This window comes from Saprolegnia diclina, assembly GCF_000281045.1.
Source record: "Saprolegnia diclina VS20 unplaced genomic scaffold supercont1.20, whole genome shotgun sequence".
Lineage (NCBI taxonomy): Eukaryota > Oomycota > Saprolegniomycetes > Saprolegniales > Saprolegniaceae > Saprolegnia > Saprolegnia diclina.
Genome location: NW_008246087.1, coordinates 354466 through 374104, shown reverse-complemented (window position 1 = coordinate 374104; position 19639 = coordinate 354466). Strand labels below are relative to the sequence as shown.

At 58.4% G+C, this 19639-nt stretch overlaps 14 protein-coding genes across 14 annotated transcripts; 7 read left to right on the top strand and 7 right to left on the bottom strand.

The window, feature by feature from the left end:
• Nucleotides 1–890: 890 nt before the first annotated feature.
• On the bottom strand, nt 891–2368 carry SDRG_07116 (hypothetical protein). The gene is made up of 7 exons (XM_008612934.1): nt 2052–2368; nt 1910–2005; nt 1801–1859; nt 1536–1752; nt 1412–1495; nt 1230–1368; nt 891–1178 (listed from the first exon to the last, which is right to left on the bottom strand). The coding sequence occupies exons 1-7, from the start codon at nt 2319–2321 to the stop codon at nt 1015–1017; spliced, it is 1029 nt and encodes a 342-aa protein (XP_008611156.1). The 5' UTR covers nt 2322–2368; the 3' UTR covers nt 891–1014.
• A 953-nt stretch (nt 2369–3321) lies between these two features.
• SDRG_07115 (hypothetical protein) lies at nt 3322–3550 on the top strand (the record flags this gene model as incomplete). Its single annotated transcript, XM_008612933.1, has 2 exons — nt 3322–3327; nt 3374–3550. The coding sequence occupies 2 exons, from the start codon at nt 3322–3324 to the stop codon at nt 3548–3550; spliced, it is 183 nt and encodes a 60-aa protein (XP_008611155.1).
• SDRG_07114 (hypothetical protein) lies at nt 3528–4598 on the bottom strand. Its single transcript, XM_008612932.1, has 4 exons — nt 4022–4598; nt 3857–3974; nt 3724–3801; nt 3528–3672 (listed from the first exon to the last, which is right to left on the bottom strand). Exons 1-4 carry the CDS (start codon nt 4591–4593, stop codon nt 3580–3582), a joined length of 861 nt encoding a protein of 286 aa, XP_008611154.1. The 5' UTR covers nt 4594–4598; the 3' UTR covers nt 3528–3579.
• Nucleotides 4599–5123: 525 nt separating this feature from the next.
• On the top strand, nt 5124–7326 carry SDRG_07113 (hypothetical protein; the record flags this gene model as incomplete). Its single annotated transcript, XM_008612931.1, has 1 exon — nt 5124–7326. One exon carries the CDS (start codon nt 5124–5126, stop codon nt 7242–7244), a length of 2121 nt encoding a protein of 706 aa, XP_008611153.1. The 3' UTR covers nt 7245–7326.
• Nucleotides 7327–7501: 175 nt separating this feature from the next.
• Nucleotides 7502–8044, bottom strand: SDRG_07112 (hypothetical protein). Its single transcript, XM_008612930.1, has one exon. The coding sequence runs from the start codon at nt 7980–7982 to the stop codon at nt 7563–7565; it is 420 nt and encodes a 139-aa protein (XP_008611152.1). The 5' UTR covers nt 7983–8044; the 3' UTR covers nt 7502–7562.
• A 344-nt stretch (nt 8045–8388) lies between these two features.
• On the bottom strand, nt 8389–10189 carry SDRG_07111 (hypothetical protein). Its single transcript, XM_008612929.1, has 5 exons — nt 9447–10189; nt 9304–9383; nt 9022–9248; nt 8717–8969; nt 8389–8665 (listed from the first exon to the last, which is right to left on the bottom strand). The coding sequence occupies exons 1-5, from the start codon at nt 10087–10089 to the stop codon at nt 8432–8434; spliced, it is 1437 nt and encodes a 478-aa protein (XP_008611151.1). The 5' UTR covers nt 10090–10189; the 3' UTR covers nt 8389–8431.
• Nucleotides 10190–10816: 627 nt separating this feature from the next.
• On the top strand, nt 10817–11434 carry SDRG_07110 (H/ACA ribonucleoprotein complex subunit 1; the record flags this gene model as incomplete). Its single annotated transcript, XM_008612928.1, has 1 exon — nt 10817–11434. One exon carries the CDS (start codon nt 10817–10819, stop codon nt 11432–11434), a length of 618 nt encoding a protein of 205 aa, XP_008611150.1.
• Nucleotides 11435–11802: 368 nt separating this feature from the next.
• On the top strand, nt 11803–12170 carry SDRG_07109 (hypothetical protein; the record flags this gene model as incomplete). Its single annotated transcript, XM_008612927.1, has 2 exons — nt 11803–11845; nt 11887–12170. The coding sequence occupies 2 exons, from the start codon at nt 11803–11805 to the stop codon at nt 12168–12170; spliced, it is 327 nt and encodes a 108-aa protein (XP_008611149.1).
• Nucleotides 12171–12538: 368 nt separating this feature from the next.
• SDRG_07108 (hypothetical protein) lies at nt 12539–13001 on the top strand (the record flags this gene model as incomplete). Its single annotated transcript, XM_008612926.1, has 3 exons — nt 12539–12565; nt 12617–12686; nt 12736–13001. The coding sequence occupies 3 exons, from the start codon at nt 12539–12541 to the stop codon at nt 12999–13001; spliced, it is 363 nt and encodes a 120-aa protein (XP_008611148.1).
• On the bottom strand, nt 12978–14615 carry SDRG_07107 (hypothetical protein). Its single transcript, XM_008612925.1, has 3 exons — nt 14041–14615; nt 13663–13996; nt 12978–13615 (listed from the first exon to the last, which is right to left on the bottom strand). Exons 1-3 carry the CDS (start codon nt 14576–14578, stop codon nt 13054–13056), a joined length of 1434 nt encoding a protein of 477 aa, XP_008611147.1. The 5' UTR covers nt 14579–14615; the 3' UTR covers nt 12978–13053.
• A 567-nt stretch (nt 14616–15182) lies between these two features.
• SDRG_07106 (hypothetical protein) lies at nt 15183–16408 on the top strand (the record flags this gene model as incomplete). Its single annotated transcript, XM_008612924.1, has 7 exons — nt 15183–15348; nt 15407–15600; nt 15647–15796; nt 15837–15890; nt 15940–16003; nt 16052–16170; nt 16217–16408. 7 exons carry the CDS (start codon nt 15183–15185, stop codon nt 16406–16408), a joined length of 939 nt encoding a protein of 312 aa, XP_008611146.1.
• Nucleotides 16395–17759, bottom strand: SDRG_07105 (hypothetical protein). The gene is made up of 7 exons (XM_008612923.1): nt 17620–17759; nt 17410–17576; nt 17244–17365; nt 16904–17194; nt 16750–16864; nt 16606–16703; nt 16395–16562 (listed from the first exon to the last, which is right to left on the bottom strand). The coding sequence occupies exons 1-7, from the start codon at nt 17740–17742 to the stop codon at nt 16423–16425; spliced, it is 1056 nt and encodes a 351-aa protein (XP_008611145.1). The 5' UTR covers nt 17743–17759; the 3' UTR covers nt 16395–16422.
• Nucleotides 17760–17915: 156 nt separating this feature from the next.
• SDRG_07104 (hypothetical protein) lies at nt 17916–18589 on the top strand. Its single transcript, XM_008612922.1, has 5 exons — nt 17916–18000; nt 18055–18099; nt 18146–18243; nt 18295–18339; nt 18392–18589. The coding sequence occupies exons 1-5, from the start codon at nt 17965–17967 to the stop codon at nt 18477–18479; spliced, it is 312 nt and encodes a 103-aa protein (XP_008611144.1). The 5' UTR covers nt 17916–17964; the 3' UTR covers nt 18480–18589.
• Nucleotides 18590–18768: 179 nt separating this feature from the next.
• SDRG_07103 (hypothetical protein) lies at nt 18769–19529 on the bottom strand (the record flags this gene model as incomplete). Its single annotated transcript, XM_008612921.1, has 2 exons — nt 18769–19382; nt 19436–19529. The coding sequence occupies 2 exons, from the start codon at nt 19527–19529 to the stop codon at nt 18769–18771; spliced, it is 708 nt and encodes a 235-aa protein (XP_008611143.1).
• Nucleotides 19530–19639: the final 110 nt, after the last annotated feature.

Here is a 19639-nt window from a genome sequence, read left to right as displayed (position 1 = left end):
CGGCGACATCAAGGCCCTCAAGGGCAACCTTGAGGAGGCGCGTCAAGCGGCTTTGGCCGGCGCCTCGGAGCACGAAGCGGTCGTCAAGGCGCTCCATGTTGACCATGAGAAGGCGCTGGCCGCCAAGGGTGCTGAGTTTCGAGACAAGTACGAAGATGCTGTACGCGGCCGCTGTGTGGTATGCCCAGCTTGCAGCGACGTCGACGAATCGAGTGAGTGGACCGTCTTTGGTGGGCCGCTTCTCGAAGACACGGACTTTGACAGCGACATGGAGGTGGTTCTTGGTGAACCACCGGCTCCGCCAGACCTGGTCGCCGCCGCAGAGCTCGAAGCAGAACGCAAGGCTTACGAGGCGCTCAAAGCGCAAGCCGACGACGCAGCTGCCCGCGCCGCATCGAACGAGCTGCGCCTCGAGAACAAGATCTTGAAGCTCATGACGACCATCAACGATCTCTCGGCCGGTGTCAACGCGCTCTCGTCCGACAAGTCGGAGCTCGCAGCGGCGAAGGTGAAGCTCCGGGAGGAGACGACAAACCTCCTGGCGCGCGTAGCCGCTTTGGAAACGGCGCTGCAGACGCAGAAGACCGACGCCAAGACCGACATGCAGGCGCTCGAGACGCGGGCGGTCACGGCCGAAGCCGCTCAAGAAGCCAACGCGACGACGATCCGGGAGCTGCAAACCACAATCGAAGGACTCTCGACGAGCGCCCTCTTCAAGCGTACGCAAGAGCTCTCGAAACAAATCCGGGACCTCGAGACACAGCTGCACCGACTTGGGTACTAGCGACTAACTCTTCTTGAATACTACATATTTTGCATATCCATCGACTTGGCTACTGGAACGACTAAGAGCTTAGTTCATCTGGTAGGACAGGATAAAATAGGATAAAACAGGATAGAAGGGTTGATATGATTAGCATCGGGTAGGTGTATTAGCATATAAGTGCTATCAATCTATGCTACGTTGGCAACTCGAACAATGATTACCGGAGCTGTATTGGGGCCAGGGTTATTCTATTCCTTTGGTGTAATCGGCAGAGGGGTCGACGCCTTGGGCGATGGTTCCACGATCGTGATCTTCTTGGCGCGGCCCTTGATGCCCATGGACAAGTGTGTGAACTCCCATGCACCACTGGCCGTGTTGGGGCGCGTCGCCTGGACAAACATGGTGCCTTCCCCTAACCCTCCTAGTCGGTAACCGAACCAACGACGTAGCGTCTAACAGCTACCTTTGGGGCCCTTGCACACCGACTCAAACTTGGCGGACGTGTCCGAGATCGCGCCCACGTAAGTGTTTTTGTTGGTCTTGATCGGGTGACCTAAAAAGTCCTTGACCTTGGGCACTTGGTTCACGCGGTCGAGCCCCATCTAGGACCAATTCGCATGCATACTAGCCCAGCCTCGAGCGTACCTGGATGATGTACGCGGGTCGGTTCTTGAGAATGCGCAGCATCACATAGCCGGCCGTGCACCCGACGCCAAAGCACAGAAGCGCCTACGCCACATTAATCGCGCGCCATTCCGTCGGCGTGTACCGGCAGCGCCAGCTTGGAGATGAGCGCCTTGAGCTCGTCTTTGCGCTGCTCCTTTACTTCGGCGTCTTGGGCGTCGGTCAAGACAACAGTGGGCTGCGGTTTCAGGAGCGAGACGACGCTGCCATCGGCCTGGATCAAGTCGAGGCGCTGGAGCGCGTACTTGCCGTTCTCATCCTTCGCACTTGCGTCGGCCGTGTAGTGCACGACTGTCTTCCCGCTACAACATGCATGCATATATGTATGTATCCTTGTCGGGCGTTCGTACCGCTCGCCTTCGAGGCCAATCGTGCCCGAGTAGATCGTCGCGCCTTCGGGCACCGCGTCCTGCCGTCGTGTCCTTAGAGTCCGCATTGCAGGAAGACGCATGTACGTACCGGCAGCATCTCGACCTTGGTGGGCAGTCCCGTGATGTCAATGACCACCTTGTTGCGGATCGCCGTGTGCTTGGCTTGGAGAAACACCAACGTTTCCTGCACAGAGATGGTCGCATGCAAGGTGAATGGACAGCGCACGCACCGTCGAGTCGTCTTCGTTCATGCTCTTGTAGAACGATGTGCCCACCAGCAGCGTCGCGGCCGTGATCATGTAGAAGCCAATGTCCCGCACGTACGGGTCGAGGCCGGCCGACTGTTCGACCGCCGCCTCTTTGGCGACCGGCGCCGCTGCCTTTTTGGAGCGCTTGGCACTGAAGAAGCGTAGCTGCCCATACGCGGGCTTGGGCTTGAGGCCATGGGCCGCAGCGAGCGTCGTCCGGGTCCCGGCCAGCAAGCGCGTCGTGCGTAGCATCCTTCGGCAAATCTCGGGGCAAACTTACGTGAACACGAATTGAAAACTTAGCAGAAGGGGTATAAAGTGAATAAAAATACATTAACTATAATGCTGCATAATTCCTTTATCTTGATTAAAGTATGCAAATATGAAAAGACCTCATTATTAATACGCGGCACCCTCGCGCATGGTCTCTTGGCCAGTCAAAAGGCCCGAGCCAACGCTTCGGGCGCTCAGTTTTGAATTTGCAGTTTAGTCGAAAGTTAGTCGAAGTGGATAGTCGACGCCGCCATGCTTTTGTCAGGAAGTCACAACACCTCTATTTGCGACTTCTGTTACTTGCGTGGGAAAGGAACGCTTGGCTCTCTCTGGCCCCTCGTTCTGAGGGACCTCTTGAGCCGCCTGGGATTGATGAGAGTGGAGAAGCGGGGTTACCTTCCTGGTAGCCTACTCCTGCGCCTCCTAGATCAGCACCATACATTCTCGATTGAAAAAACGACTAGAGTCTTAGTAGCAGCACGTATACTATGATGCGCGGATGCACTCCATATCACGCATCACTATCACTTGTGCTCAAAGCAACGCGACCTCTCAAAAGCACATATTGGATGTCTTGCCGTGATCCAACGTGCCGTCGATGTGGTCACATCCTTCTTGAACCTCTCAATTGAACTCGACTAACTAAAGGACAGAGCGTAAACTAATACCTACGACTACGTACTTATTGCAGCAACCTCTCAAGATTCGAAAGCTTGGACGCAGGAAGGGTCGATACGCGCATAACATGGCGATGGACTTGATGAGCTCGGCGCATCGCGCAAGCCCGGGAAGACGGGGTCGCTCGCATGGGGTGCTAGTAGGCAGAGGCTTCCACGAGCCCTGCGTCCGAGCCTAGCTGTCCGTGCCAGAAGCTACGGGGCAGCCAGGCCCATCAGAGGAGGTATCTAGCGAGGTTGGTGTCGCTTCGGGTGCGATCTTGTGAGGCGTCACATTCGACAATTCCTTGCCCATCGATATCATGAACGTACGTCGGATGGAGCGCTTGGCGCGTGATGCAACCCTCCATGTAGAAGCGCGAGATGCTGCAAGAGGTGCTGCCCAAGGCCGGCCTTGTCTACTCGGAGCGCGGCAACTTGACTGAAGTGCTGTGCAAGCCCAAGATCATGCCCATCAAGTCGCTCACGCTCCTCCAGCTCGAAGAGCTCGAGAAGCAAGCCCGCAAAAAGGTCGTCAAAGACTACGACTAGCGCAATCATCATCAACTGCTTGTGTTGGGTTACATGCCACCGCCAAACATGTTCATGAGCGAGCTCAGCGCCGACTGCGGCGGCTGCACGCCATAGTACTTCTGCGCAATGATGCTCATAAACTAGAGCCACACGCATATGAGGATCGACAGCAATCGAGGAGGTCGACGTACGTTGCGGAAGGAAGGGTCGCGCGACAGCGCGTACGCGTAGCGTTCCTGAAGCAGCTGAAAGAGCGGAAGGGCATCGCGCTACCATACAACGCTGTGGTCCCTTCCCTGTCCAACGTCAGAGACGTCGTAGTACCTCGAGCGTGCGCAGGATAAACTTGACGCAGTTGATCAGCGGCGTGTCCAGCGGGCGGGCCGCAAGGAACTCGGTCAAGACGACGTTGGCATCGCGGAGGTTCTCCAAGCAAATTAGCCTGGACATCATAGATGAGGGAGGCAGACAAACAAAGAGGTGACGTACTGCAAGACGGCGCGCGCAACAAAGAGGTCGGCCTCGCTGGCGTAGCCTGTGGCCGCGTGCGCCATGAGCATCTGGCTCATCTCGCGGGGCTGCTCGGCGTGCAAAAAGTGGTTGTTTGCGTTCGTGTAGTCCGTCGCGACCGTGTAGACACGCGCGAGCCAGAGCTGGAGCTCGGCGTCGCCGCGCTGGCGGCTACCATGCGCCTTGGACCACTTGACGGCCTGCTTGAGGAACTCCGAATGGTCCTTGGTCGCGGTTGCGCTAAAGGCTTCCGAGATGGCCTGCACGCGCGCCTTGTTGGTTGCATCGACTGCAAACTTTTGGGCCATGTACAAGTCGATCATGAGGCAGCCCATCTCGCGCGCGGCCGTAAACTGATCGTGCTTGGCGAGCTGGACCGCCGCCGTGTGCGCGAGGTCAATGGCCCGCATGTGGTCGCCCGCGGCCGCGTACCGGCTGTAGAGCGTCTTGTACATCTGCAGCGCTCCATAGAAGTCCCCTTGCTTCAGGCGCTCTTCGAGCTTCTCGGCCACGCTGGCCGCCCCACGAGCGCTCTTGATTTGACGGACCATCGTCGTTCACAAAATAATATCGTGCTCCAAGCCCCAGGTATCCGGATGTCCGGATATCCCAGCCAAACCCAACACCACCTCTGACCTGCGGCCGACTTGCGGGCCGTCCCATCGAGTAAGGTGCCGAGTGAGCACACCTAACGAGAAGACTACTCAATGGACCGACAGCATGTTCGCGTCAAGCTGACTACCGTGCGTGAGTGTTCTAGACTCTTCGGTGGTCTGAACCAATGGCATCGTCGCAATCGTATCTTGAACAGTCACGTCCATGGACTCCGGAGTGAACGTGGCAGGCCCATGTCTTGGCAGTTGTGTCCTGGACAGCTCGTCCGCTCGTCCGCGAGCTCTAACTGCACTGCAGTGAGTACGGTAGAGACACGCCAAACTGGTCTGTCGCTGGGGTAGGGATGAACGTCGACCTGTCTTGAGAGAAAAGCCGTTCTTTGATGGCATCGCACGCCGCGCGCCACACGCGATCTACAAGACCGCATTGTAGCAATAGATTTGTCTCTCGCACACGTACGACTGCCATGTTGACTTGTTCTTCCTCCTCGGGTTCGTCGGGCGAAAGCCGCCATTTGGTCGACCGCTTGCGCGCCGTCGGCCTCGACAAGTACATTGAGCTCCCTCAAATCGCCGTCATGGGCGACACGTCGAGCGGCAAGTCGTCGGTGCTCTCGGCCATCTCGGGCATTTCGTTTCCGTCCTCGGACGTGCTCACGACGCGGTGCCCGACGCAACTCATTCTGACGCACGCATCGAATTTTGCCGGCAGCGTGCGCCTCTTGCGGTACCAGTCCAGCGCGTCTGACACGTCGCCCAAGAAGATTGAGACGCTCGACCAAGTCACGGCAGCGATCGAAGAGTTTACGCAGCTCCTCGTTGACGAGGGCCAAGTCATTTCCGACGATGCGATTGAGATCAAGCTCCAAGGCCCCGACTTTCCCAACTTGACGCTCACGGACCTCCCGGGCCTCGTGCGCACCGTGCGCGACGACGAAGACCCGGCCATGATTGGCCGCGTCCGCGCGCTTGTGGACCGGTACCTGGTGCAGACGCGGACGATCATTCTTGCTGTCGTGCCGGCGAACGTCGACATGCACAACACTGAGATCCTCCAGGCGGCCGAGGCGGCCGATCCGGACGGCACGCGCACGATTTCCATCATTACGAAGCCCGATCTCATTGACGACGGCGCCGAGCAGAGCGTGAAGGAGCTCCTCTTGAACACGACCAAGAAGCGCCGACTCGGGTACCATATGGTCAAGTGCCGCGGCCAGCGCGCGCTCTCGTCGGGCGTCACGATTGCCAAAGGCCGCGAAGACGAAGCTGCGTTTTTCAAGACACACCCGGTGTGGCGCAACGTGGACCCGGGCCTCGTTGGTACGGAGAAGCTCGCGGCCAAGCTCTCGGCGCTCTTGGTCGAGGCGATTGCGAGCGCAATGCCAGCGGTCTTTACCGAGATTGACGCGCAGATGAAGGCCTGCGTTTTAGGGTTGCGCGCGATGGGCGATGCGATGACGACGCCGAGTGCGCGCCGTGCGCACTACATGCGCCACGTCGGCCTCGTCACGAATCGGCTCGCGGGCGCGGCCAACGGCGACTATGACGACGGCGCGTTTTTCGACACAACGTCGGCGGCCTCTGCAGTCGACAACCGTCTCCGCGCGCAGCTCTGCGTGCTCGACGCAACGTTTCAGCAAGAAATCGCGGCACTCTCGGTGGTGACGACGACCAACGTTGACCGATCCAACGAGATGCCCGCTGTCGGCGACTACGTCGAAGTCGACGCCAAGAACCAAGACAAGTGGGTGGTCGAGCGCGTCACGGCACTCAATGGCCGCTCGATCATGTCGGCCGTGTCGTCGCCAAGTGCGTGGACCAACTCCTGGCGGTTCATTCCGACCCAAGACATTTCCGAGCTCAAGCAACTACTGCGGGAGAACCGCGGAAATGAGCTCCCGCTCTTTGTCTCGAGTGCGATGTTTGGCAACATTGTGCGCGAGCGCTACGTGAGCAAGTGGCGCGCGCCCATGCTGACGCTCTTCCGGGCGTACGAGATGCTACTGGAAGGCGTGGCCGCGCGCGTCGTCTCGTCGACCCAGGCTAACCCGCGGGTGCAGTCGCACCTTTTGCGTGTCGTCAAGGACGTGCTCTCCGACTTGTCGGAGACGGCCGAGCTCGAGCTCGAGAAGGTCTTGGCCACCGAGACCCGCCCGTATACGCTCAACGACGATCTCTACGACAGCCTCCAGGAGCGCCGCATGCAAGCACTGCAGGACGGTTTGAGCGCGCTCTCGGCCGGCGACGAGACGGCCAACGTCTCTGTCGGCGCGGTCCGAGCCCTCATGCAGGCGCACGGCGGCACGTGCAATGAAAACGCGCAGGCGCTCGACTTGCACATGGCGATTGCGTCGTATGTCGACGTGGCCAAGACGCGGTTTATAGACGCGATCCCAATGCGCCTCAACTCGTGCTTTGTCGAGCCATTCGTCGACGAGGTTGGTCGTCGCCTTGAGGCGACGGACGAGACGCTCGCGAGCCTCGTGGTCGACAGCGTGGTCGACACGGCGGCGCGCGAGAAGCTCGAGGCGCAGCTCGCGTCGCTCAAGAAGGCCAAGGCCGAGATTGTCGCGCCAACCTCCTTGTAGGTCGCCTTGAGACACTGCTTACTTCAGGTATCTCGATCCACTTTGGAGCAATAATCTCTCTCAATACATAACGCGAAACAAGGTCGCATTGCTGGTGCGTGGCGGACCGAGGTACGCGTGGTCGGTCGGCTGGCAGGGCGGTGGGCACCGAGCACGCATGCTAGTCGGAAGCAAAGTGAGAGGTGCAATGCCTAGCGGTTTGTAGCCGCGTCTCGCTCGACGCGAATACGCAGCGAAGCACAAGGGCGAGGACGGGAGGCTAGGACATGGTGGGTGTATTGATTGGTGTGTACTATATCGGCGGCGGAGAGCTCTAGTTTAGACTTGGTAGCCCCGCTTCTGCGCGCCCGCGAGCTTGTCGACAATGTCCCCAATGACCGGGAGGTTGAGGACCGTGCCGAGGACGGGCGTTTGCCGGAGAAAGGCGACGGCGACGGGAAAGAACGAGCCAAAGAGGTTGAGGAAGCCAAAGGTCTGCACGCACATGCCAATGATCGGGTACCGGATCATGACGAGGAAGATGCCACCGAGGAAGCAGACGATGCCACGCCAGCGGTCCTTGCGCGTAAAGAACTTGATGGTGCGCGAGAGGCCGATGGTCATGGCGAGGCCCGAGAGGAAGAGCACGTCGCCGATCGCGAGGAGCGCAGCGTCGAAGAAGAGCATGACGCCGAGGAAGAGGAAGAGGAAGCCGACGCCCAGGAGGAGCGTCCCGATCTTGCGGTTGTCGTCCATCATGCTGCTGCTGCTTGTCGACGCCGTAGGAAACCCTATGGCAATAGAATACAAGCCCGAGCAGCAGACTTGATGTTTGTATGCATGGGCTTTTTATATGTAAACCTTCGTCATTGGCTTAAATACAATACTTTTGGCCAATCAGCGTGAAACAACTCATACATTCGCCATGCCTGTCGCTCGACACCTGTCGTCCCGCAAGCCACAGGAAGGTGAGCCCAAGTCCAAGACGCTACGCTACAAATGCACAGCGAGGACTCTATAATGTAGTCGTAGCAAGGTGCGAGGAAAAGCTACGTTAAATACAAACACGTTGCATGCTCCTTAATGTCGTTGGAGAGCGTTCACCTAACCCTTACCTAACCCCACCGCGTGGAGAGGTAGAGATCTGCGGACGGTGGAGGCTATATCATGAAGCAAAGAGTCATTCACTACACTGGTCTAATACTGCATTAGAGACTTGCAGTGTGTTTGGGCGACGCAAAGGTCTGGTATCCGTCCGTCGACATGTCGGTGCGCTGGCGCATATTGGAGAGTTCAGGGTATTTGGCTTCGAGCTTTGTCCAGGACGGAGCGTCGCCAAGGTCCAAGTGCGGCTTCAAATACGCGCCCGTGACGTCAGCAATGACTTCAAGTACATATGTCACATCGATCTTGCCGGCGGCTCGGGCGAGTTGGCTGATTTTCTATATCAGAGATTCTCATGAGCTATACTGGCGCAGAGATGTCGAGTGTACCGGCGAGAAGAGCCCGAGGTCCGAAAAGTTGTTGTGGCGCGAGTCTTTGATCGAATAGAGCTGCGTGTCGGGGTGCGTGGCCGCCGACACATTCTTCGAGAGCGTCTCCATGTGCGTCGTCCAGTTGACCCACTGCTCCGAGATCAGATGAAACACCGGAAGACGCGGGCCCTCGAGCACCACGTCCTTATCAAGCGGTGCCATCCATACGTCCATAGCCACAACCGCTTTGACGCGGTCGTCCCGGGTCGCCCTAACCATATTCATGAGGGTTTGCTGCATGGATACATGGTTCGGGAGCATACGCCGTCATGACGGTCGCCCCACCAAACGAGTGGCCCACGAGACCGATCCCGTCGAGGTTGAGCTTTTGGTAAAAGACACTGGTTGAATCGGCTTGCACCATCTCTACAGCGTTGATCATGCTCTGCACGTTGGCCACACGTTGCTGCAGTTGGCTGTTGCGGATCTTGTACTCGACATTGTCCCAGTCCTTTGCGGCCTCGGGCGGGAGCGGGTGGTAGTAGTCGTACTACACGAAGAACCCTTGAATGAGCATTGTAGTCGACATATACGGTGCTTGTTACCGTCACACGTCCGGTCGAATCAACAAGTCGATTCACGGATGATGACCCGTCGTTGTGGTTGAGTGCAAACACAACATAGCCTAGAAGACGCGGTATAGCAGCCAATTCGCTTCTTCATCAAGAAACAGAAACGAGTGTGGTACCTTGGCTCGCGAGTTGCTCGTGGAGCACGGCGTACATCTCGAGGGTCCCGCCGAGCCCGTGGCTAAAGACAATAACCGGCCACCCGTTTGCGGACGGCGGCGGGAGCAGCGGGACATCCACGACTGCATGCAGCCAGGCGTTCTTGAAGTGTGAGAAAATGAACGCCGGGATCTTGGCAAAGATACTCAGCCCGATGGCCAAGTGCTTGCCGTGGTGCAAGTACGGGAGGAAGACGCGCTTGCTGCTCGACGTTGTGGGTGCCGGCGACGGGTAGAAGATGCGGACGTCGAGGTCTTCGAGGCGCTCGGTGACGCAGCCAACGTTGAGGTAGGTAGAAGTGATTTTGGGAAAGGCGGGCAGCGGAAAGAGGTAGACGCCAAGCGCTAGGCAGACCCACAAGAGCGCTTGGGCAATGACGATGTACTTGACCGAGAACGACCCAAAGAGGAGGACTGTGTTGAGGATCATGAGCGCGTAGCCAGGTACAAGGACGCCGCGCGCCACGTGGAATGCAAGGACGCCAACGAGGACGACGGTGATGATGTACCGGCCGACCTCGGCCGCCGACTCGACTTGTGCGAGCACCGACTGGGCTGCTGTGAGGACGACAAGACCGACCTCGATCGCTCGGACGTGCTCCATGAGACTCTGTGTGATCACGTGGCGGACCAAATGGAAACTGACGCTACAGCACACCGTGGCCGTCCCGCTGTTTAGTACTTGGCGCCGTCGAACAAATCGCCCGAGAGTCCGTTGGGATGTCATCATCATACACTATTTTCGTTCAAATTGCACTTTCCGCCTCTCGACGCAGCATTCACCATGGCAATGACCGCCACCGTGGCGCTTCCGCTACGGCTTGTACGTACGTTAGCACGGCACTATGGCAATGGCATTTGTCGTCCATGGCAAGCCTTGAAAAATAACCAGGCTAAAATCACGCAAGGATACAGGCGCGGACTTCGGCAGCTCTCAGAGTCCTGGCTTTGCATCCGTGGTATGGCAGCGCATCCGTTCTCGTGTACGTTCTACAGCCTTAAGTAGACTCCAATACGTAGGTGTTGTGGTGTTGAACGTCTCGATGTTTCTCAGGCATTGGCGCATCGAACGCACGAACGCTCGACGCGGAGACGTTGGCGTTTAACACTAAATGGAACGATCCAAAATGGCGTCACCGTAAATGCTGTTATCACACACGAATTCTTCTCCAAGCTACTACTATTTCGAAATGTATCAAATAGTGTAAGATAAAATGGTGTGTATTTGCAGGAGGCGTTGGTGCAAAACGATTGGCAACCAACCACCGGGAAGTAAATTCGACTGGAACCACGGCTTTAGATGGCTCAAAACCCAATTTTACATTGAGATCATGTCCTTCCGTGGCGGTCGAGGCGGTGCCCGCGGTGGCGGTGGTGCGCGTGGCGGTGGTCGTGGCTTCGGCGGTCGCGGCGGTGGCCGTGGCTTCGGCGGCGGCCGTGGCGGCTACGACGAAGGCCCTCCGGCGACGGTCGTCGAGCTCGGTATCTTCATCCACGCGTGCGAAGACGAAATGGTCTACAAGTCGACGAACGACAAGGTCCCGTACTTCAACGCCGGCACGTACCTCGAGAACAAGACCAAGATTGGCAAGGTCGACGAAATCCTCGGCGCGATCAACGACGTCATGTTCACGGTCAAGCCCGATGCCGGTGTCTCGGCCAAGTCGTTCAAGGCCGGCGACAAAGTGTACATTAGCCCCGACAAATTGCTCCCGCTCTCGCGGTTCACCGACCAGGGCAAGCCCTCGGGCGGCCGTGGTGCGGCTGGCGGTCGCGGTGGCCGTGGCGCTGGTGGTCGCGGCGGTGGTCGTGGCGGTGGCCGTGGCGGCAGCTTCGGCGGTGGTCGCGGCGGCGGTCGTGGCTTCGGCGGCGGTCGCGGCGGTGGTGGTCGTGGCTTCAGCGGCGGTCGTGGCGGTGGCCGTGGCGGCGGTCGCGGTGGTCGATTCTAAAGTTACGCTCTTCGAACATCGATATCTATATATAAAAAGTAGCGTATTGTGTATTAAAATGACCAATAGAAGATTGATAGGACACCGATAGACGCTTTGCGCTACCTTTTACATGCCTCCTCGTTCGTCTTCTCCGCATCCTACCTTGACCTCTTGGCTTTTGGAGCTTCCCATAAGATCTTAGTGGCCCAGTCAAGCGGCGGGTCCGGTAACCGACAGATCGCTACGTTGAGATTGCCGGCCCGAAAAGGCGCAAGAAACCATGTCAAGTCGTCTCACGCTCGCGGTACATTGCCATCCTTGCGGAACGACGTGCTGGCTCACGCTCATGCCGCTGCTAGTATGGTGCGTGTGTGGCCGTTGGAAGTATGGCTGGCTACGTCACCACGGGCAGCGCCGCCAACCTCTCTGGTGCGTACGCTTCCCAGCGTTGTCGCGGCGACGCGGTGTAGGCATTGGCGCTGGAGGCCTCCTTCTATGGTGTGGCTACTCGAGCCACGAAGAGGCCAAGAAGCGGCCACCGTCCAAGATTTGGTTCCAGCTCGCGCTTCTCGTCACGCTCGGACTTGTTCTCCTGAGCTTGCGCACAGTCGTCGAGACAAACGACGTCGCCCACGGCGGGCTCATCGCCGGCACGGCTGTTGTCATGTCGACGCTCTACACATTGCACCTGCTCGAGGATCGCGACGCGTCTAGCCCCAAGGCCACATCAGCGCAACAGCAGTGGTCGTACTAACGTTAGGGAATCATAATCGTTGCGGTGCTTCAAGCTGTCGTGTAATCGCACGTTGACAACTGATTTGCAGGCGTCAGTGTCCCAGCACCCACGCATCCCACACTCGGACGTGCGGTGACGCTTGACGCCAAGGGCAACGCAAGAGCCTCATCACTCTCCAGCACTATCTTCTCGTACCGATCGGCTTCAATGAGCTCTGGGCTGGGCCTTGGCACAGGCAGGCAGCAGCTTCACTGTTTGTGGCTTCGTGGCAGCTTTCGGCCCTTTTCTCAGGCCTCAGGATATCCGAAAATCCGAATCTCAGCGTTCGATCAGGACCAGCGCGGGTTGCCTCACACGTCATTTCCGCTTTCTTTGCCCTTCGAAGCATGTACGATTTTTGCCTCACTCTTCCCGTAAGCCCCATGCGAAGACGAGGACGAGGAAGCTTATGCTCCATGTGCTAGTATGGCGGCGCCATCGCCCTTGGCGGCCTCGTCGGCTACGTCAACTCGGGCAGCGTCATCTCGCTCACGGGTAGGCACGTGCCATGGCGACCGTCGCTCATGCTCTTTTGCGCTATTAGCGGGCTTGGGCGCCGGCTCGCTCCTCCTCCTCTTTGGCACGGCCAGCTACCAGGAATACCAGCAGAGCCCGAAGATCTCGAAGCTCTGGTCGGGCCTCTCGCTCGGTGTCTCGTCGGTCTTGACGGTCGTCATGGGCCTCCGCTACAAGGAGACGAACAGCCTCTTCCCGGCGGGTGTCGTCGCCGGTACGTCCGCAGCCATGTCGGCCTTCTACCTGTACAAGCTCGCGAGCAACGACAAGGCCAGCTACAACAAGAAGAAGTAATTGTTGTTGTAATCCACCGATGCTGCGTTCAATCGAGCGTCTTTTCATGAGGCTACATGCGTCGGAGGCGGGGCGTGGCAGGGGTTAGGAGGTGTGGGCCCTGACTGCGCTTGGCAGGCGCGGTCGCACGGTACTGAACGGCGTACTGCACGGCGTCTTGGAGCGCTTTGAGCAGCCAGTCGCGCTGGAGGGTGTTGGGGAGGCGCAGGTCGAGCGTCCGGTCGTCCGTGACAAGGCTCAAGCAACGCGACGCATCCAAGTCGGCGTGCTTGCGCGCGGCGCGCTTGAAGACGGGCGTGACGTGGCCCACTTCAATGGCCTTGACGCCGTGGAGCGGCAAGAACGAGCTCGACCGGTCGCCTTGCTTGGACTGCCAGTAGAGCACGCATGGGTGCGTCTCGTCGTAGTAGAGCTTGGTCTCGTGGGGCTTGCCGCGGCGTCCATACTTCATGATCGTCAGCTCGTTGATGATGCCTTTTGCCAGCTGCAGCGTTGTTGCTTGCTTGGCTTTGGCTTCAATCACATGCTTCTGGGCCTTGGCCTTGGCGTCGAGGTCGTCTTGGACTTGCACGGACAAGTGGCTCAGCTGCGGAAACAAGTCTTCCTTTGTCAAGCTATCGGATCAGGCGTCAGAACACGACTCGCAGGACGTCCAGCATACTCTTTCTGCGTATAGTGTGAGAGCATGTCACGGAGGCGGGACTTGGCCCACGGCAGTTCGTGCATGACGCCCTTGACGTAGCGCAGCTGCCGCAACATGATGGCGTTCTGTTGCGGCCCGAGTTCGAGCACGGGAGTGGGCACGGCTGCCGCGTTGGGGTGGAACGAAAAGAGACTAAAGTTGAGCGGCTTCCACTTGCGCGCAATCTTGATACCGAGCCGCGACGGCGCGTCGCCGGACGATCTCGCCGACTTGGTATTCGACGATTTCTTTGCTTTGACCAAAACGAGCTGGTTAGCGCACCCGTGCTTGCCCGGGCTCATGCTCACTTTGCCTACACGCACATCGTTTCGCGTCCTTCTGCAAGCGGCCGTGTACCCGGGCTGCTCTTGCACGACACTAATGTCAGCGACTTGCGGCGTACGCTGGACCGGCGGCGCGTCGGCGCGTTCGACGTGCTGCTCGTCGAGGGTCGGCGGGTCGCGGTCGGTGACGGCGCGCGTAGCGCCTCTTCTTTGCCCGCTTTCAAAGCGATCGGCTCGAGCGCCGGTGGATTCTCGTCTGCGACATCGATTTCCGGCTTTTCTTCGCCGAGCTCTTCGACTTGATTCGAGTTTTCGGACTCGGCCTTCTTGTCGGTCTCAGCGCGGCGCCGGTCCATCTCGACAGAGCGGATCGTATCGTGGAGTGCGGCCATCGTTAGCTGTGTCTGCTCGCGCTCGGCAACGTCCTTGAGCAAAAGATGCTTGAGCTTAGCCCGCAGCTTGGCGTCCCACTCGACGCGGTCTTGGCCAAGGAGCGTGAAGAGGAGCTCGTGGAGGCCGCTGCCGGCCTTGACGCCCCGGCCCGATGGCGCCGGGAGGAGCTTGATCGCCACGGACGCGGCCTCGTTGTTGGACGCGGCCATGAGCATCATCCTCGCCGCTTCGTCGCTCGAGTTCAAATCCGCTTCTGTCGGAAATGCGCTCGGTCCTCTGCAAGATGGCGCTTGCGAAACCGTGGATCTGGCGACGGGCCAATCACAGGCGTGCTAATTCCTCGTACAGCTCTGTGATTGGCTGCTTGGAAGCCGGCGGAGGGAGGCTATAAATAGAAATACTCGGATTGCTTCCGTCGACTAATTTTAGACGCCGACTCGGCGCTAGTCGATCTCGACTAACTAGACCTCATCGGATCCAACCTCTCTCCACGCCCTATATCTCACAGGACCTCCCTTCCTCTACTACAGGAGAAGATGGCCAAGAGAGCAACGCGACCAGTCACAGACCACATGCCAACGCTCAACGTACCGTTTCAACGCCCAACGTCGCACCAAGGACACGCATTTCGGTGCGCTGGGCCTTGCGACGGTGCCGCTTGCAGCATATTCGTGAGGCAGCGAGAGAGCGGAATTGCCTCTCATCATCGGTCGCCTCACCGTTCAAGGCTGAAGCAGGAAGAAGCAAGATTGCAGTTATCGACGTCTTGGCGTTTCCGCGCCAAGTTGGTACCTCTGGCGTCATCATTAATAGTGGCTGCTCATGACCCGGACCAAGCACTTTGACGAGCTACAAGACCTCGTGGCGCGGACGGCCGAGCGACGGACCTTGGACGATGCGGCCTTTGCCACAGCCTACGCAAAGCTATTGCGCGCCGTGCGCCATCGACGTCGCAACTCACCGACAAAACCAAAAACCACTGCCCAGGGTATGCGAACGTCGACCGCGTGGTGGTGAATGAGCGTGCATTCATGGTGAGCGTGTAGCTTCGATCAACGACGAGCCGCGACCCGCCAAGCAGCTGTCGGACGACGAGCTCAAGGACGTGGTTCAGCGCGTCCTCGCGTCGGGCGATGCCTTCATGGACAGTGCAACCGCCGAGATGCAGCATCTCAAGGAGTTGCAGAGCCTCTACTTTAAGGAAGTGAGTCGGTGGCGCGATGACAACCACGATCTCGACGTAATCCGTCGCAGTGGGCGCGACCGCGGTAGAACGTTCCGAGTAGGCGCGCGCACACGGGCTGCAAGCATCGCTGTCGACGCTTCAAGAAGACCACTCGACCGCGCAGGACGCAGTGTACGATGCACAAGCCCGCAAACTCCAAGCAGCTCAAAGCAACCTACGCGATCTCTCGGCACAGCTGACTACACTACGCGTCGGTGCGTCCTGCAACACTGTGACTGACTAGGTGCTAGAGCACGATTATAACCGAGGAAGATGAGCTCGCGCGGTTGACACCGGCCATCGACGTAGAGTAACAAAGCAGAGCGCCAAGGCTAAATGTTTCGTGCGTCGTAGACTGCGCTTGCTGCGCAACAGGAACACGACCGCTTGAGCCGGGACACGGAGACACTGCGAGCAAGTCGGTCCTATTTCACAGCTCATCTCTCGTGTTGAGACGATGGAATAGAGCTACGGGCGCTACAAGCCGAGGAGGCGAAGCGACAGCGTATGCACGAAAAGCGCCTCCGCGAGGCCACACTTGAGCTGGAGGCAGCACAACGCGCTTGCGACAGCGTCCGCAACGAGGTGATCGGCGCACCAAAGGTCTGCTTCTCATGGCTCGTTCATGCAGCTCTCGCGGGACCAGCTGGCACTCCAAGACGTGTCAGTCGCGATGAAGCATGTTGCGAGTAGTTCGGCGAAACTTCACGCGTCGTCCAGCCTTCCGACAACCTTGTCTTCGTCTCCCAGTGTACAGTCGCATCATGCGCATTTCTCGCGCATCCCGCGTCAAGCCAAAAAAGCCAACATCAAGAAGCGGTAACACTATTAGCAGTTTTAGTCGTCGACTGCCACATCGATGGCGAGCGTCGCGGTGTTAAATGTGTACGCGGATACATGGCCTGCAAACGAGGTCGTAAAGACCGTAACCTCGTCGCTTGTCTCTACTGACCGACACGCAACGCTAGTGAACATTCCTACACCCGCTTCGATCAATGCTATCCGGTAGCATCATCGTACCAGAGCTATGGTCAAACGACGAGGTGATAAGCTCGCCGCTGGCGCTGTTCCAGATACGAAGCGAGCTGTCTTTGGAGGCTGTGACGGCGTAGGCATTCCTGTCGGATCATCTTGACCACGTGGTTTGAGGCAAAGTGAACGCACTTGTGGCGCATGTAGGCGCATGCGCTGGCGTCTTGGAGATGCCCATGCATCTCGGTCACGAGCTTGCCGGTTCGTCGGTCCCAGACGCGTCCTTCGCACCCGACGCCGTTGAAGCCTAGTAAAATTTGCTGTATGTAGGAGGTCGGGATCGAACCTTTGCTCGACGTGAGGAGGTAGTTGCCGTCGTCGCTCGCGTCAATCGAGAGCGGGAAATACACGTAGCCTTGGATGGTTTGCGCTGGCGACTTCCAGCTCCGGGTGTCCCAGAGCCGCACACAGAGGTCTTCGCCGCCCTGCGCCAAGAGTGTCTCGCACTGCGGCACCCACGTCATGCACGTCACAATGTTTTGTGACGTCGTCGTATGCTGTACGCGGGCTCGTGTCGTAACATCCCACAGACTTGTGCCCGTGTCGCGGCTACCCGAGGCCAAGTTGGACTCGGCCGCTGTAGCAACAAGAAAGATCTGAGATACCAATGGCGAGGTGGTCGGTACCGTTGATGGCAAGCGCGCTCACGGACAAGGTATGACCAGTGAACGACTGCGGCGCTGTCGGCGCGTCACTGCTGGAAAGGACGTGCTGCGATATCGTCGTGTCCCGAGAGCACGCATACAAGCTAGTGGGCATGCGTTGTCTTGCTTGGCTGAAGAATGTGCATACCTCCGCGTCTTGGGGCCAAAGGAGAGGCGATTCACCGCCTTTGCATGCGCCGACAAGGTCAAAAGCACTTTGCGCATCTGCCAGTCGAGGATCACGATGCTGCCGTCGTCCCAGGCCGTGGCGATCAGCGACGGAAAGGCCGGGCTCAAGTCGACGACCGACGTGGCCTACGCATGCAGTTAGCCATAGCGCGTTGCTGTGATATTGAACCGGAATCTCTGCGCGCTGGAGAAGCACAGCCTCGGGCTTTTCATCGACATGGGCACTGGCTTCGGCGGCTCCGTTAGTCGCCCACTGCCCCAAGTCACGGTCCTTGGACGCGCATGGCCCCATCGAATCTGGGAAATGCAATTCAGTAACCGCAATGAGCGTTTTGACCAATGGCATCGCATGAACATCGTTTTCATTTGAAAAACAGCGATGGATTGGCCAGCAGACGTTATTTATCGTGCTCTGACCAATGAAATCGTCGCTCGTACGTTGCATCGATGCCATTGGCTATAATTCGGATCGCAGACGATTTCCATTCAAACTCGGACCAAGAGAGACGCGAGCATGTCGGGACCGCAAGTGAGCCGCTCGAGCCTTCAGGTACAAGAGCGGTCGCGTCGCGCCATGCAGAATCTCAATCCACTGTCTGCTTAGCTGTACCGCGATTGCCTGCGCCTCGCCAAGCACATTGGTGGCAACGTACGTCGATGGCTTGTCCTGCGGCGCTCATGCGCAACTCACGTAGAGCCGCAAGGGCGAAGCCATCCGCACCATGCTCCGCGCCGAGTTCCGCAAGTCGATGCACGAGACGGACGAGCTCAAGATTGAAAACCTCAAGGCCAAGTACGCTTCTATCGACACATCTTGCAGGCTTCCTCACGTCGCGCAATTTAGCGCCGTCCGTGGTCTCAGCAACTACTTGGTTCTTGCCAACTCGAGGTGCGTGGCCTGCTATATACCGCCTTGTGCTAACGTGTGTACTCTTTCATAGTAAGGATGGCAAGCTCAAGCAAGCGATCAAGTCGACGGACGAGGCCTCCAACAGCGGTCCCCAGAACGCCGAGTGGAAAGAGCTCTAAATGCATTCCGTATTTTGCAGAGCGCCTGGAACAAAGATCAAACTTAGTAACGCTTCTCAACATACAGCATGTCTAGTTGTTCGCGTGGTTGCGCGTATTTCATCTTCATACTTTTAGACAGCCCTAGACCTTATTGCTTCAACAGTACACATGCTACTTGTACCGCCTTTACCTTCTCTCCACACTTCAACTGTGCATGCAACGTATGTATCTTAGTCGTCCAAATTGAAAACTAGCTCGATCGTATGTAAAAGGTGCCTTGGCGGTGGTGCAAAATCGGAGCGTCATCTTACATGGAGAGCTCCGTGTAGTCGTGCTGCGACACCTCGCGTTGCTGCTGGCGCACGGTCACGAGCGCGACGCCGATGGCGACGACGCACACAAGACCGAGCAGCACCATCGGCGACGACGACTGCATCGTCACGAGCAACTGCTCGGTGGCCGCCACGTCGTCGTCACCGGCTTCGCGCAAACTGAGGAAGCTCGAAACAGGGCACGTCGACATCTTGCCGTTGCAGTAGGTTGGGCGGTTGTACCCGACGGGCTTTTGGCACACGACAGCCTTGAGGAACTTGTCGACGCACGCCCCCTCGCCGTCGCAGAGATCTTTGCCGTCGCAGACGCCGCCGTTGGTGGTGCCGGTGCAGACCGTCGACGGCGACGCAAAGTCATCGGGCGGGCAGAAACCCATGTCACCCGTGCACGTGGCCGCCAGGATGCACGGGTTGCCCGTCGTGCCGCAGATGGTGCCGGACGGCTTGTACTTGTCGACACACTGGCCCTTGCCGTCGCAGTAATCTTGATCGTCGCACGGGTTGCCGTTGCAGGTACCGATGCACTTGGTGCTTGCGCTGGCAAACGTATCGGGCGGGCACACGCCGTTCGAGCCGCAGCAGGTTTCGGCTACATCGCATTGGTTCTTGGCGGCGCGACACACAGACCCGGAGGCTTGATACTTGTCGGCGCAGTTGCCTTTGCCGTCGCAGTAGTCTTGTGCGTCGCAAGCACCACCGGTCGACTTGCCAGAGCATGTGACCGAGGTGGACGCATAGGTGTTGGCTGGGCACTGACCCGAGGTACCCGTACACGCTTCAGCCACGTCACACTCGCCGTTGGCGATACGGCACACCTTGGTCGACGGAAAGTACTGGTCGACGCAG

Bases quoted from the DNA above. Each gene is read 5' to 3' on its own strand.
- SDRG_07116 (XM_008612934.1), bottom strand. From the start codon at position 2,321: ATGCTACGCACGACGCGCTTGCTGGCCGGGACCCGGACGACGCTCGCT. The intron at 1,860-1,909 runs GTACGTACATGC...ACACGACGGCAG, and splicing joins CCAAGGTCGAGATGCTGCCG to GACGCGGTGCCCGAAGGCGC. The intron at 1,496-1,535 runs GTACACGCCGAC...AATGTGGCGTAG, and splicing joins TCTCCAAGCTGGCGCTGCCG to GCGCTTCTGTGCTTTGGCGT.
- SDRG_07114 (XM_008612932.1), bottom strand. From the start codon at position 4,593: ATGGTCCGTCAAATCAAGAGCGCTCGTGGGGCGGCCAGCGTGGCCGAG. The intron at 3,975-4,021 runs GTACGTCACCTC...TATGATGTCCAG, and splicing joins GTTGCGCGCGCCGTCTTGCA to GCTAATTTGCTTGGAGAACC. The intron at 3,673-3,723 runs GTACGTCGACCT...GTGTGGCTCTAG, and splicing joins GCGACCCTTCCTTCCGCAAC to TTTATGAGCATCATTGCGCA.
- SDRG_07112 (XM_008612930.1), bottom strand. From the start codon at position 7,982: ATGATGGACGACAACCGCAAGATCGGGACGCTCCTCCTGGGCGTCGGC.
- SDRG_07111 (XM_008612929.1), bottom strand. From the start codon at position 10,089: ATGGAGCACGTCCGAGCGATCGAGGTCGGTCTTGTCGTCCTCACAGCA. The intron at 8,970-9,021 runs GTATGCTCCCGA...GAATATGGTTAG, and splicing joins GGGGCGACCGTCATGACGGC to GGCGACCCGGGACGACCGCG. The intron at 8,666-8,716 runs GTACACTCGACA...TCTCTGATATAG, and splicing joins ACCTCGGGCTCTTCTCGCCG to AAAATCAGCCAACTCGCCCG.
- SDRG_07107 (XM_008612925.1), bottom strand. From the start codon at position 14,578: ATGATGCTCATGGCCGCGTCCAACAACGAGGCCGCGTCCGTGGCGATC. The intron at 13,997-14,040 runs GTACACGGCCGC...ATGTGCGTGTAG, and splicing joins GTCGTGCAAGAGCAGCCCGG to GCAAAGTGAGCATGAGCCCG. The intron at 13,616-13,662 runs GTATGCTGGACG...CTGATCCGATAG, and splicing joins TCACACTATACGCAGAAAGA to CTTGACAAAGGAAGACTTGT.
- SDRG_07105 (XM_008612923.1), bottom strand. From the start codon at position 17,742: ATGGGGCCATGCGCGTCCAAGGACCGTGACTTGGGGCAGTGGGCGACT. The intron at 17,577-17,619 runs GTTCAATATCAC...CTGCATGCGTAG, and splicing joins TCCAGCGCGCAGAGATTCCG to GCCACGTCGGTCGTCGACTT. The intron at 16,704-16,749 runs GTGCGTTCACTT...ATGATCCGACAG, and splicing joins TGCGCCTACATGCGCCACAA to GAATGCCTACGCCGTCACAG.
- SDRG_07104 (XM_008612922.1), top strand. From the start codon at position 17,965: ATGTCGGGACCGCAAGTGAGCCGCTCGAGCCTTCAG. The intron at 18,244-18,294 runs GTACGCTTCTAT...CGCGCAATTTAG, and splicing joins ATTGAAAACCTCAAGGCCAA to CGCCGTCCGTGGTCTCAGCA. The intron at 18,340-18,391 runs GTGCGTGGCCTG...ACTCTTTCATAG, and splicing joins TTGGTTCTTGCCAACTCGAG to TAAGGATGGCAAGCTCAAGC.